The 15,244-nt window shown below is 44.9% G+C and overlaps 1 protein-coding gene across 4 annotated transcripts in view; it reads left to right on the forward strand.

The window, feature by feature from the left end:
• Positions 1 to 13,907, forward strand: part of KIF23 (kinesin family member 23) — a 39,973-nt gene extending 26,066 nt beyond the window's left edge. The window contains exons 15-23 of one of the 4 annotated variants that reach the window (XM_088452797.1): positions 4,898 to 5,055; positions 5,143 to 5,316; positions 5,492 to 5,674; positions 6,196 to 6,474; positions 8,793 to 9,026; positions 9,342 to 9,430; positions 9,521 to 9,602; positions 10,537 to 10,607; positions 12,448 to 13,907. In XM_088452797.1, coding sequence (XP_088308923.1) covers positions 4,898 to 5,055; positions 5,143 to 5,316; positions 5,492 to 5,674; positions 6,196 to 6,474; positions 8,793 to 9,026; positions 9,342 to 9,430; positions 9,521 to 9,602; positions 10,537 to 10,607; positions 12,448 to 12,463 — 1,286 coding nt within the window. In that variant the 3' untranslated portion in view covers positions 12,464 to 13,907. The remainder of the gene's footprint in view (positions 1 to 4,897; positions 5,056 to 5,142; positions 5,317 to 5,491; positions 5,675 to 6,195; positions 6,475 to 8,792; positions 9,027 to 9,341; positions 9,431 to 9,520; positions 9,603 to 10,536; positions 10,608 to 12,447) is intronic. The other 3 variants (XM_088452798.1, XM_088452799.1, XM_088452801.1) reach the window with 3 other exon arrangements.
• The last annotated feature ends 1,337 nt before the right edge of the window (positions 13,908 to 15,244 follow it).

Here is a 15,244-nt window from a genome sequence, read left to right on the forward strand (position 1 = left end):
GGTCCATCTCGGGGCATTGTTGGACTCTCAGCAACAGAGGATGATCTTGACGGAGGAAAAGAGAGTCCTGTTGCAGTCCAAGATAAGCAATGTTCTAAGCAGTCGCCTAGTGTCTCTTCTCTCAGCGATGAAGTTACTGGGGTCCATGGTGTCAACGTTCGACATGGTGTAGTATGCCCAGTTCCATTCCAGGCCTCTACAAATGTTGATCCTGTCCAGATGGGACAGAAATCTCCGTCGAATAAAGACACAGATGATCAGGCTCACTCCGGAAGTGCGCCTGTCTTTGACGTGGTGGTTACAAAAGTCTCATCTCAGCAGGGGACGTCCGTTTTGGATTTCGGATTGGGTCCTTCTAACATTGGATGCCTGCCTTCGGGGCTGGGGCGCTGTGACAGGCCCACACGTCTTCCAGGGCAGGTGGACGTCAGAGGAATCGGACCTGCCAATCAATATATTGGAAATTCGAGCAGTGTTCAGGGCGCTGCAGCATGCAAGACCGTTCCTGCTGGGGAAACCTGTGCAGGTTCAGTCAGACAACGCCACCACTGTGGCTTACCTAAATCGTCAGGGAGGAACTCGAAGCCAAGCGGCTCTAAGGGAGGTGTCCCGTATTCTGACTTGGTCAGAAGGCAATCTGCCGGCCATTTCGGCCATCTTCATTCCGGGTGTGCTCAACTGGGAGGCGGACTTCCTCAGCCGCCACGATGTACACCCGGGGGAATGGTCTCTTCACCAGGAGGTGTTCCAACTCCTGGTGGACAAGTGGGGTCTTCCCGAAATAGACCTCATGGCCTCCAGACACAACCGCAAGATATGGGCGTACGGATCCCGAACAAGAGACGCAGGAGCTCTCCTGGGGGAACGCTCTGTCGGCACGATGGAACTTCCAATTCGCGTACCTGTTTCCTCCGTTCTCCCTGCTGCCTCGAGTAATTCGAAAGTTCAGGCAGGAAGGAGGCAAGATCCTGCTGGTGGCCCAGAAGGAGTTGGTACTCGGATCTCCAGTGTCTATCCATCGACACTCCTTGGCTGTTACCTCAGAGGCCGGACCTATTGTCTCAGGGTCCTTGTCTCTACCCGGACCTGAGTCGGCTATCTTTGACGGCGTGGCTCTTGAGACTTCCCTTTTGAGGTCCAAGGGTTTCTCTAGAGCGGTGGTAAATACCATGTTACATGCTCGTAAGCCGGCTTCAGATAGAATTTACCACAGGGTGTGGCATACCTATTTTGAGTGGTGTCGCCCTAAAGCGTACGATCCTCACGAGTTTAGAATATCGAGAGTGTTGGCTTTCCTTCAGGCAGGCTTGGATTTAGGTCTACGCCTTGCTTCACTGAAGGTGCATGTTTCTGCCCTGTCTGTTTTGTTTCAACGAAGGATTGCTACGCGGCCTGATATCCGTACCTTTATGCAGGGTGTCCTTCGCATCCAGCCTCCCTATGTCCATCCGGTAGCTCCATGGGATCTGGCTGTGGTCCTGAAGGCGCTACAGGATCCTCCATTTGAACCTTTGGGTTCGGTGGATCTGAAATGGCTTATGGCAAAAAGTGTTCCTTTTGGCTATTGCTTCAGCCAGAAGGGTGTCGGATTTGGGGGCTCTTTCGTGTCGTCCCCTTTTCTAATTTTTCATTCGGATAGGGCGGTACTTCGTACCCGTCCTGAATTCCTTCCTAAAGTGGTGTCTAGTTTCCACATTAACAAGGAAATTGTGGTCCCAACCTTTAATTCATCTGATCTCTCAGCTGGTGAGGCGGCTTTGGATGTGGTACGGGCTCTGCGGATTTACGTGGACCGTACCAGTTCTTTGAGAAAATCGGACTCTTTGTTTGTCCTATATGGATTTCATAAGAGGGGTTGGCCTGCCAATAAACAGACTTTGGCACGCTGGATCTGCATGGCGATCTGAGGCATACACTCATGAAGGACTTCCAGTGCCACCCTCTGTGAAAGCTCATTCTACAAGATCTGTGGGACCTTCGTGGGCAGCTCGACGTGGCGCCTCAGCTCTTCAGCTTTGTAAGGTGGCCACGTGGTCCTCTGTCCATACTTTCGTCAAGCATTACGCCTTTGACACATTTTGCTTCTCAGGATGCTTCCTTCGGGCGGCGGATTCTCCTCTCGGTACAGGAGCGGCCCCTCCCTTGAATGATACTGCTTTGGGACATCCCCAATGTATCCCTGTGGATCTCTAAGGACCCTGAGGTAGAAAACAGGAGATATGGTAAGAACTTGCCTTCGCTATCTCCGTTTCTACGAAGTCCTTAGGTTCCACAGGGCGCCCGCCCTGACGCCCTGTGCTTCCGTAGGGTGGTGTTCTGGTCACCAGTTTCTGTCTCCCTTTTCTATGAGAATGTGAATCTTGTGTGTTCCAGACTTTCTTCTTCCTTTTTCCTCTCTCCCGGCCTATGGTGCCTTGGCCTGGGGGCGGGGTATAGGAGGGGGCCCGATGCATCCTGGGAAGGACATCTTTAACTCTGTGGTGCCCATGGCTGGAGCCAAGCCCTATACCCCAAGGTATCCCTGTGGACCCTAAGGACTTCGTAGAAACGGAGATAACAAAGGTAAGTTCTTACCATATCTCCTGTTATTTCTACCTCTGGGTCCATAGGGCTCCACAGGAGACCTTGGGATACAGGCGATGGCGGAGACATCGGGCACCCCACAGTTAAACTTGTCATCCCAGGATGCATCGGGGACCCTCTCCTATACCCCGCCCCCAGGCCAAGGCACCTTCAGTTTCTTCAAGAGCGGTCAGCTCGGACAGTCCAGCAGGCGTCCGTGCTTCCGCTCTGCCGGCGCCGAGATGCCTGTATTGATCCGGGGATTTCGGCGGGATTCTGGGGGGTCCGATTTCTGGACTGTGGCCGGAATCGACGGGGACACAGGTAAGCAGCAGGCGTCTGCGGTGGGTTTAGCCTCTGGGTCGGGGACTCCCTGGGGATGGCAGAGCGTGGAGCCGGGCACTAAGCCTGTGCTGCCACTAGACCACCAGGAATGTCAGGCTGGAGTTTTTCAGAATGCTACAGCGTCCCGGGGGTTAATGGCAGGCCAGGGGAGGGCACCTTCCCTGTAGCACAGCCGGCTCCTCCCCCACTGCTCTCAGCGCCTTTTCTCTGCGGTCTGGTGGGCTGGGACAGCGCTCCTCCGTTTCTGCCTCCTCTGCTCTCTCCGGCAGCAATTTTCTAATGGGCTTAACGCTGGTCTCCGTGGCGGTATGGAACCAGGTCCCCCCTGCAGACCTCTCCTTCTGTAAGGTCCGTGTATTAGCACTATTCCTACCAGACTTTAGGTCTGCGTAGTTGATAGTAATGCCAGAAGTGCAGGTGGATACAATTTAGAGCGAGACGTAATTTCGCCAGGCAGAAAAGAATCGCTGTATTCAATTTCAAAGACTTTCTGCCCAGGTGGAAAGTCAATGCAATGTAATAGGCTAAAAACTTTCGCCTGTGAATTGCAGACGGAAAAATTTGCAGTATTGGAGTTTGGGGGTGCAACGTTGCGGGAACCCCCGTGCAGGCTTAAGACAGTCCCCAAAAGGTAAACTGTGTAAAAAAAAAAACAAAAAAAACTTTACAAGACCCCAAAAAACTTAACTTTTACTTTAGCAACTTTGTAAATATGCTACCCCCTCTTTCAGGTACCCCAAATTTGCTGAGACTGGTTATTTTCACAAAAAAAACTTCTAAATGCTGTTCTTCACCCCTTATGTAAAGACGCAAAACTGCACCTATTGAGACCATTTAAAAACCCCAAATACCTTCAGCAAATCGGGGGGTATCCAAAGTGAACCCCCATGTCAGTGCATCTTTTGGGGGGTGTCAGACTGATTCCCCAAAATCTGACAGGACTTTCCGCCCGTTTCAGTTTCGCAGGGTCCCATTTTCGCGTCCTTTCAAATTGAATACTCAGGGAGGCGAACGATACTTTTTCGCCTATATCGCCTGTTTTGCGTGCGGAAAAGTATCGCGGGTGCGACTCAAATTGAATGTGGGCCGATTATCATATAAGGTTGTCCATCTAATTTGTCTTTCACAATGAAACCCCTGGCTGAGATGACGGAGCTCCCAAGTTTGTTCAGGACCTTTCCTTACATGGTATCTCATGACCTTATTCTGCCTTGTTCTGACTAGCCTGGCGGCTTCCTGATGTGGTTTCTTGTTCTTAACACTACAAAGTATGAAACGCTGACCTTCCTCCTAAGATGCATTCTTCTCTTAAACCAGAGGTCTTCAACCTTTACCCTCCAGCTGCTGTGGAACTACGCATGCCCTGCCACTGTTACTGATATAATGGCATGCTAAAACTGTGATCTGTAGTTCCACAGCAGCTGGAGAGAAATCAATTATCTGGCACTATCCAGTGAATCTCAAATACCTATACTAAATGTTTAATATTTACTCTTGATACATATTGATAGCTCATGGCTGTATAGTCTCTGCTCACTTAGAAGCCTCCTGCTCCAATCTATCCAGCATGTTCTCCCTATACTAGCATTCTTTTCTGGTCTCCTGAATAACTGGTAATTAAGAGACACCAACCACCCATCTAAGTACAGTGGAGAAGTATCATTTTGCTTCACTCTAGATCATGGAAACTGGTCTGATAAGAAAAAACATTCAAAGTCGTCTATTATATAAATTGTGTTGAGATGCTATATAAACTAATATACGTTGTCCCAGCTAGTTTGGACAAAATGAACACCAGTATCTCTTTTTGCTGGAGGTTGTAACCCAACAGGATCACCTCAACTGCTACATTTGTTATGTTTACAAATGTCTATCTTTAAAAAAATAAAAATGTACCACCCCCCCCACCACCCAAATCAGTCTTCTCACTGGTCTGCCATTTTCTTTGCAATTGAATATAAACACATCTAACGTGACCCTGTTTTCCCAGCTGCCACATTCAGAGCCATGCTGCAAGACCTTAATGGCTTAGTAAACGCCAAAGAGACCATTGCCCAGGGGAAGATGACTGAGAAGGAGAGAACAATAATGTCTCAGAAATCTGAAATCGAGCGGATGGAGAAGAAGATCAAAACTCTAGAGTACAAGGTGACTATCCAATCACCAGCAACCTTTCACTCATCAGCTTGCTTCCAAAGGAGTTCTGAAATTGTCCATTTGCTTCCACCGTTATAGATTGATATCTTGGAGAAGACGACGACTATTTATGAGGAGGAAAAGCGTACCTTGCAGCATGACCTGGAGAACCAGAATCAAAAACTGCAGCGGCAGCTATCGGACAAAAGGCGGCTGGAGGCACGGCTGCAGGGAGCGGTGAATGAGAACGCAATGAAGTGGGAGAAAGAGTGTGTAAGTGCCTATACACAGGGCAGGTGACCCAGTAACTTGTCTTCATTTAACTGTACGAAATAGAATACTTTGCTGCTGACATTAATGCCTGAGATATAAAAAGGGACCTTAGGAAAATGGTTCCAGACGAAACTATCCTGAAAATGTTCTAAGTTTCCCTATTTGCCCCTTACAGGAGAGGCGCGTGGCTGCCAAACAGATAGAGATGCAGAACAAGCTGTGGGTGAAAGATGAGAAGCTGAAACAGCTCAAAGCAATTGTAACAGAGACCAAAGGCGAGAGGCCACAGAGGCCATCTAGAGAAAAGGACCGGGAGCCGAAGGTTCCCATCAGATCAATCTCTCCTTCTCCTGTACCTGTATGTGTCACATGGTGTTTACAAGGTGTTGGGTGGTGAAGGAGTTATGAGCATGCCCCTTATTTGGGAGACTTTAGCATGTGGAGGGGGGAATTGTCACCTTATGTCTGGCTGTTTGTGTGGGACACTGGGTTTCTCTGCCAATCAACATTTTGAACATCTGGTTCTACTGATTTCATATTTGTTTCTCTTCTATGGAACAACAGTTGTTAACACACACACACACACACACACACACCGAGCGTTATTGTGTAGCGTACCATGTTGAATACAGTCCATGACCTTTATCAGATCAGACAGTGACTCGCTGCTACAGTGTCCTTTTATAGGTACAAGAACTATTCTGTATCTGCAGAGGTGAGTAGTGCATTCAGCACTGCCCAAAATATCCCGAAACTGCAGTGTAACTACAGAGGCTCAGACTCCTTCAGCTGGTCATTACATTTTCATGCTGGATTTTTAGTCTTGCAAGTCTTTCTTTTTCGCATTCAGATGTTTGTTCTGTTTTTTGGTTTCTATAGCTCCCTGGTAACCCTGTTTCCCAGACGCCCCAGAGCGTTCCCACCCATACTGCGCTTCAACTGCACAGGCGTTCAAACTCCTGCAGCAGCATATCCGTGGCCTCCTGCGTGTCACACTGGGAGCAGAAAACACCACAGCGCAACCCAGAGAGCAGGATGGGCCCTCACCGCAAGCGGTGGGAGCCTGAGGCAGCTAGGAAGTGTAATACAGCAGAGAACAGGCCAGGTTATCACGAATCCAACTTCCAGACAGAGCTAGAAGAGGTTCAGCGTCTCAGGGTTAGTGAGTCAGTGCCTCTGGAACAGTGACAAATGCTTGCTGGTCAGTAGAGGCGCATTTGCTTTTTAAAACAGACATCTGTGATGGCTGCAACGCTGCTTTCATGTGCTCAATCTTTATATTCCTGCTACATAGCAGTAACTAAACGTGATGTAACCGGTCTTATCCTGTGACAACATCACAAGAAGCAGCAGTCATCAAGGTTTGCTTTGTTGCTGTAAAGAAATGGATTTGTGAAATTGCAGTCAGTATATCGGAACAGTAGTCCTGGAAAGGAATTGGGTGTCCATGGATAAAATACCAAATTGTAAGTGTCTATAGTTGTCAGTACAGTCAAACCACTTATGATTTTATCCAGTACAAGTCATCCTTTACATAGATTTGCTTGCTGTTCATAAATCCATTTCATCTCCAGTCCGTTAATTAGTAGTTTATATTATATACCACCTCTTTTCAAGCTTGCCATATGGTGACCATTTGATAGCATGTTGTGACACCTGACAAATCTGTTTAATTTTTGTATCTCTCCTTGGAAATGACAGACCAACCTTAATGGCTTTTCTAGGTTTTGGCACTTTTTGTCCACATTGTATCATGTTATCACTTGAGCCCAATATGTTTTGCGCAGTGGTGTGACTGGGCGTGTTTGCTGCACTACTGTAGGTCTGTTTGTCTTAATTGCTATGTAGTTTAGTGAGCTGTAGATAGTTTCCGCTCCTGCAGAGGGTTCTAGTACACTGCACTGCTGATGACTAGTGCGACCTGCAGAGGGCTCTAGTACACTGCACTGCTGATGACTAGTGCGACCTGCAGAGGGCTCTAGTACACTGCACTGCCAATGACTGGTGCGACCTGTAGAGGGCTCTAGTACACACTGCACTGCCAATGACTGGTGCGACCTGTAGAGGGCTCTAGTACACACTGCACTGCCAATGACTGGTGCGACCTGTAGAGGGCTCTAGTACACTGCACTGCCAATGACTGGTGCGACCTGTAGAGGGCTCTAGTACACTGCACTGCCAATGACTGGTGCGACCTGTAGAGGGCTCTAGTACACTGCACTGCCAATGACTGGTGCGACCTGTAGAGGGCTCTAGTACACTGCACTGCCAATGACTGGTGCGACCTGTAGAGGGCTCTAGTACACACTGCACTGCCAATGACTGGTGCGACCTGTAGAGGGCTCTAGTATACTGCACTGCCAATGACTGGTGCGACAGGTGTAACAGTGATTTTAGGGTATTCTGTAACCACTTTGCATTCTGCGAGGTGTCTGCAATCCCATTGACTTGCACTTAGATTGTGAACACTGTTTGCAGTAAAAGTGCTACTTTCCGCCTTGTGGTCGTGCAACTATAACTGCTCTTCAGAACTTTCAGCAATTATGTTTGTGGGACATATATATATATATATATATATATATATATATATATATATATATATGTATATGTAATCTCGTGAGCTGTTAGTGTTGATAGGCTGGAAATTTCTACTTTACCATTCAGTTCCCACTAGAACTTCCTTGTCATCTACGTACCTGTATACAGGGAGGAGACTGTGTTAAAGCTTCTGCATTGTGCATGTTGCTTTGCTTTGTGACTGGCTTTAAGTTGCAGGAATTGGGCTGTAGAGCTTTTTAAATGCAGAGCTGCATAAGAGCCGCAGTCTTGCTTTACTTCAATGAATGAAATGCTGCATGCCAATTCTGTTACTATAAATGCTAGTTTGACAGTGCTGCTCAATAGGCCTGGTAACCTTAGATTCTTAAAGGACCTATATTAGAGGAGGAGGGAGGAATCCTTTAGGAAACACCAGTCACCCAACACTGAGGAGGCAGACGTTTTTGGGCTGAAACAGTAATTCATGATATTGCGACATGTTCACTAGTCTGCGGTTACACAAATGACCAGTATTTCTGTGCTGCTAATTTCTAGTGCGTTAGATTGCATTATTATAAATATCTCTTCCTCCCACAAAATGAGTTTCCACCATGCTTAGATGACTGGTACAGATGATTGCAGCTTGCAGGGGTTTTGTGCTCATTAAAAATCACTTGTACTGTGGGATTCCTAAATCTACTAAGATTTAGGCATTTAAGGCCTCTATGTTCAGTGTATCAACAGCATGCCACCACATGAGTGCTGATTTTATGTCCCTTCATTAAATGCCCTAAAGGATTAGTTATATTCCCTAGGTACAGATGAGGATCTGAGACTCCTAATGAATATACCAGGCCTATTGACTGCTACTGTCTGCACACTGAGTAATTTGGTCACTGATTCTTGTTTGTCTTGATTTGATTTCTGGTCCTGCTCAGACTGTTCCCCCGGTGCATGCCAGGCACCGTCGCTCTCGCTCGGCAGGGGCGGAGAGATGGGTAGACCATAAGCCGCCTGGTAATGTGGAGACTGACACCGTCATGCAGCCTCAGGTCCCCAACGCCATCAAAGTAGTGGTTGCCAGTGAAAAGGCGCTGGCAAAGTGTGACAAGTACATGCTGACACACCAGCAGCTGGCCTCGGATGGGGAGATTGAGACTAAGCTTATTAAGGTAACAGAGCCCATGTTTGGGGGGGAGGCGGACCGTGGGCATTTACCCTTCACTGTTAGACACAGGGCAGGATTTTCTAATAGATCCTAAAGCTTCTTGTTAGCTTTGATGTTTCCTGTACAATTATGCCAGTCCTGTGTACATGTCTTGCCATACCTATAAATATTTAACATTTTGCTGCATTAGTCAAAATTAATAGAAGAGAATCCTTTACTGCCCGCTACTCCTGATTGTCACATTGTCGGTGAGCACATGTGGTGTATTTCAATTAAGTCTCCTAATATCTGGGTAAATACGGATTCATCGCATTTCTAGGGTGACGTGTTCCGGACTCGAGGTGGTGGTCAGTCTGTTCAGTTCACGGACATTGAAACACTGCGGCAAGAATCCCCCCCAGGTAGTAGGTAAGTTGTGGTCTCTCTCAACCACAAAGGCCAAACTTGCACATGTTAGTGAAACAAATAAGGAAATACATTTTCATTTTATTTTTATAGCCGCAAACGTAGATCCTCAGGATCTAATCAGCCTCCACAGGCCGAGACCACACAATCAGAATGGACAGATGTTGAAACCAGGGTAAGTATGATGCTTGCAGACTAGCTCTATAGCATGCTACCTTCAGGGCTTGGAGATTCCATGTATACACAGTAATGATTTTTGACACCAAAGTCACTGATAAAACAAAGTAGAATATTTATCACCACAACCTTTTGCATATTAAATATAACAAAAAATTCATATACAAAGGGCCATATTCAATTAGACGCGAAAAGCCTAAATCGGCGAAAAAGTTTTGCCTGTTTGTGTCTTATCTCCAAATTCAATTCTAGGACCAATTCGCCTAAGGGGAAACTCAATACACTGAAACAAAGTGGGGGGACAAGGATAAAAAGTAGCGAAATGGGTTTCTTGGGGGGCTGTATGGATGAGGCAGGATTTTAGGATTGCAGGTGCTTGCAGAAGGTGGATTTTTCACATGTTTTTAAAAGTACACTTTAGAAACACAAATATGCTAGCACCCTTTTTCAAGTACCCCACATTTGACAGGGCTATTTTCCACAATTTTTATAATTTTTCACCACTTCTAGAAATATGCTTCTAGAAAGCATTTAATGCAAATTAAGGGCACAAAGTACTTTTATTAGGACTAATAGTACACATCTGTAATGATTTCCAGTGTTGTCTTATTGGGGTAATCAGTCTGTACCCCAAATCTGTTCAGTACTTTCCACCTGTTATGCATTCACCTATCTGCGTTTTCGCCTGTTCTGCAACTGAATAGGGTGACTCATGGGGACGCGCATGCTGCAAATTCGTGTCTCAGACAGGCGAATGCAGCAAAAAGTTTCTGACCTTTTTGTGTTTAATTGAATGCGGCCAAAGCTGGAACTTGGGTCAAACAGTGGTATCAAACCCATAAGCACAAATGAAGGGTGGTTTCCTGCCAAGCGTTTTGTTACAGGTTATTTGCAGGTGCTGACTATTCTCCTTCTTGCCTTTGCATTTACAGTGTTCTGTTGCTGTGGAAATGAGACCTGGATCCAACTTGGGGCCTAGTTACCAACATCATGCTATTCCGAAGTATGTCACTATTACATCCTTATTTTCTTCTTCCTGACTAATTTCATTTTATCCCAGAGACAATATCACAGTGCTAAATCAGGTCATTTTTATGGAATTTGAAATAAAGCACAAAACAGATTACGTCATTGTAGAATGGCATAAAAAAATACAGGACATATACATGGATCTTGGCTATGTACATGGTTGAATAATAGACTTAACATTTGTAAGTGGTAAAATGGAAAATTTGTCAGACCTAGTGAAACATAATAAATATCCACCATATATATATCTAGTCGGTTGTAAGAAAAAAAGAGAGAGAGACTGTCAGGGGAAAAAAAGTAAATGAGGAAACCCCTTTCACAATCCAAATATTATTTGAGGAGAGTTTAATAGTTCAGGGTACGAGTTATTAAACCATAATGGAGATTATTCGTCTTAATCAGACCTTTCAAATGAAGTGTGGGCAAAACGCCAGACTTATACAGTCTGACTAATGTTGGCCATACATGCTACAATTATCGGGGCGATCCGCCTGATATCGGCGGATCGCCCCGATAATTGTAGCATGTGTGCGGGCGACCGAGGGTTAAATATTGCTCGGTTGGGCATGCTGGATTGTCCAGCATGCCCGTCCGATGCAATATTTACCCGGTAACCATCGGCCGCATCGGGCAGTGTATGCCCAGCGCGGCCGACAGACAGACATTTTCCTGTGTTCCTTCCTACGGAAGGAACAGGGAAATGTCTCCTCCCCCGGGGACGGAGCGCGGATGTCGGGCTATACACTGTGAGATTTCTCTCAGTGTATGCCGGCGACATCTGCGGCTGGCAGCCGGCCAGATAAAATGTCTGTCGGTCTGACAGACATTTTATCTGGCTGTGTATGCCCAGCATAAGTAAAGTAGGGAAACTAGAAGCAGTAGAAATTGCAAAGGAAAAAGAGGTGGCCCCACCCTCTCTGCTATACAAACCAATCCGAGTGTGATTCCCATCAGAGGCCCATCCTGATAGGTGGGCCAATTGAGAAGCCATATAGCACAAATGGAGAGTGGGGAGGCCTAAACCATTAGAAGCCTTAAATCTATATAGAGTTTTTAAGGCCACTCAAGCAGTCTCCCCATTATAAAAGATCATCTAATGTTCTCGATCCCTGAAAACTTAATTGGGGATATATACTGGAGAATGCTGTAGAAGATACTATTATTTGGGTTGAATTTTTCATTTTAATAAGTTTAATGTGTCCCATAACTGTAAGGGTCAGTTTCTTCCAAGTAAGCATACATCTTTTATCCGGTTCATAGGCTTGAGTTGAGTTTAGCCTTCAGTTGCTTATATGAAGCTTGCAGTGCTATACAGCAAAGGGGAATGTTAGTGATCTCTGTGATATGTGATCTCCCACAGTTCTCCATGCATTGTACACATAACAGGCATGTATATATTGTTTAGTTGGAAGGGGAAATGGATCTGGTGCAGAGGTTTAAGGCCTGGAAAGCAAACATGGGCTCTAGGAAATTTGTTGGTGCTTTTACCATTCTCGAGAGGTCACAGACGTGGGAAGTGTGGTAGTGGTCAGTGTTTCTCACCCATGCTATCTGACACTGGGTTACAGCACTTGGCTATGTGTAAGTGTGTTATGCAGCCCTCCAGCAGGCAGTGCTTTCTCATAACTGCCCTCGTGCAGATCTTCCTTGTGCACCTCTGTACTTTACAGGCACTGAATTGGGGCAGCAATAAACCTTGTAGACCTTTTTACACCGTGAGATGAATGACATTTGTTATCCTTGTGGCATAGCCTGTTTTCCTCATTGCCCCTAGAAGCTGTGATTTAATACTTTTGTGTTTTCTTTCCTCTCAGGCGCAGAAAACCTTAAGCAGCCTTTAAAAGCTGATGCTAGTCTCTGTTCCTCTGCATCACTCCACACTTGTGTGTAATATATGTACATAAAACACAGAACACCGTTTAGTGACATCCCGTCTGTGTGAAGGACTCAAGCTGTTACGCTGCCTGCCGACCCAATGTTTTATTCCTGGCAGGCTTTATAAATTGTTTTACACTATTTTGCTGTGTGTATTTTATGCATCCTTCCCTAAGGTCCAATGCGATATCCTAGCACCAGTTGCTTTGAGGGTATTGACCTAAACTGTATTCTCCTTTCTAAATTTGATTATGAAAGGGTTTTTATTATGTATATTTTTTTTCTTTTCATTTTTGTTTATACTGTTTAGAAAACAACTGCTGCTATTCTTTAAGTAGCATTAATGCACTTTACCAAAGCTTTTCATCTTGACACACTATTTAATCTGTCCCAATTATAGTACAGGAAGTGAATATATAGACATTTACTAACCTCAATGAGAGCTAAGAACCAGTTTGCAATGTACTGGCTGGTTTAAGGGCTTTAATAAACTTTCAAAAGCTGTCATGACATTTTCTGGCCTTCATAGGTTTGGTTTTGTGTTTCACAGCTGAGGGAAGACCAATCAAGTGTGTGTTCCGTACATTGATTTAAAAGTATTTTACATCTCCAAATAAAAAAAAAAAGATATCAAGGCCACATGTGGCTGAATCCAGGTTATGTTCTATCGATTTGCCAAGTAACTTGGACCAATGTTTTTAAGCCGAATCACAGTACTTTCCATTGGAAATGAGAGAGGCTACACTTCAGCCTTGAATACCCTCCTACCCCAGGGAATATAGGACTCCTGAGATCTCCAACTTGGTGTCTTTGTTGCTTACACCAAGTGTATGTTTATATTTCTTATTACCCTGCTTGATGGTGATATTCACCTACTGTCACATGTTTTGATATGTCCTCCAATCCCACTTTCATTGCAAGTTTTTAAACTAGTGATACAGACCTATATGGATTTGCACTGTTTGTGTATCACTTGTTTAAAATGTTTTAATAATGATGACCTGATTTAACACAAACTAAGGTGAATACTCCAAGCTGCACTCACACTTTTACACCAGTACGGATTTGACTGATTAATAACTTCAAAGGTTTGTCCGAGGACTGTCAACAAAATTTACCCTCAAGGTGTGAAACGTGTTGGTTATTATCTGGGATGCTGACATTTGTGGAATTGAAGATTAAATGTTTAGAATTGGAGCCGGGATGTTGACCACATGAATACCATGACAATGAAAGTTATTTGTAGGGCACTCACATGCTATGCCCAATTGCCCATCAATATGAATTCATAGTTATATGCCTATGAGGCTGATTCACGCTCTATAATGCAAAAAGCACACAAGATCTGTAAATCATGGTAGCCTATAATAGAACGGTAATAAAGCTGTGTCTTTTTGTAAACCCTTCAGGTGTTTTGGACTTTTTTAGTTTATTCTCCAGTTAATGTGTCTTATCATAATAGAGCTGAGTAAATGTAGTTTTGTTTTTGAGCATCATTATCCATGTTTCTTTGCTCTGTGACCACTGGTCTATTCTGTGCTGATATTCTATCCTGGAATTTGCTTCAGCGGCACCAGGCAGGAGCTGAGGTGACAAAGTTGTCACCAATGACACAAATAATCCCAGTGGGTTTGAAAGGCAAATTGTTGCTACATGGGTGGTCGGATTAGCTGCGGGTAGGAATAGGCTGAAGTAGTTAAAATGGTTTATGATCAAAGAGTATTTTGAGCTAAATACACCACTGTGTGGATGCTAAATATATCATTTATTCCCAGACAGCCCAAATTCAGGTTCAGGAGACACTGACCCTCTGCTGTCTACCACTGCGGCACTGACAACACTGTACAGTAAATTCAGAGTGATGCCCCTGCCAAGTTCTGTTACTGGACTGTCCGGGCTGTAGAGACCAATGCTTGGAATGCAAAACCTTTTTGTCTCCCACATTATAATAGGACTATGGCCCATATTCAAGTAGACTCAAAGTCTGAATCCGTGGAAAAGTATCACGAATGGCGACATTTCGCCAGGTGGAAACTTTACACAGTATTCAGTAGCAAAGACTTTTACCGTACGCGGAATGTCAGTGCAATGTAATAGGCGGAAAAGATTTTTCCTTTGAAAGTAGGCTGAAAAAAGTGCAGAATTGCGGATTTGGGGTGCAAAGGTGGGGAAACCACTCAGCACCCTTGGGACAGCCCCCCAAAGCATAACTGTGTAAAAAAAAGGAACACCCCCAAAAATGACAGAGAGGGGATGAAAATGTACAAACCTAAAAAGTAGCGAAATAGATTTATTTTTTTTTAGGGGTCTGCAAGTATGAGGGAGGTGTCTTTTTTTGGTTGCAGGTGCTTGCTGAAGGTGTGTGTTTTTTTTTTTTGTTTTTTTTTTACAATTTGTAAAACCACAATTTAGCGACTTAACTATGCGTGCATCCATTTTCCAGTATCCCAAATTTAACAGGACTAATTTTCATTAAAAAAAAAAAAAGGCAAAATGCGATTCTTCACCACTTGTGCAAAGACACTATTTTGAAGCAATTGATAGCACTTAAGTACCCCAAATAGGTTCTGTAAGCCTAATTGGGGGAATCTATATTGATCCCCAATGTTAGTGTATATTTTGGGGGGGGGGGGGGGCGGGCATCTGGCTCATTACCCCATTTTTTACAGCATTTTCTGCTTGTTTGTGTTTCACCGGGACGTGTTTACGCGTCCTACACTTTCTATATATAGTAAG

This window comes from Taudactylus pleione, unplaced genomic scaffold (genome assembly GCF_031769625.1).
Source record: "Taudactylus pleione unplaced genomic scaffold, aTauple2 ptg000556l, whole genome shotgun sequence".
NCBI lineage: Eukaryota > Metazoa > Chordata > Amphibia > Anura > Myobatrachidae > Taudactylus > Taudactylus pleione.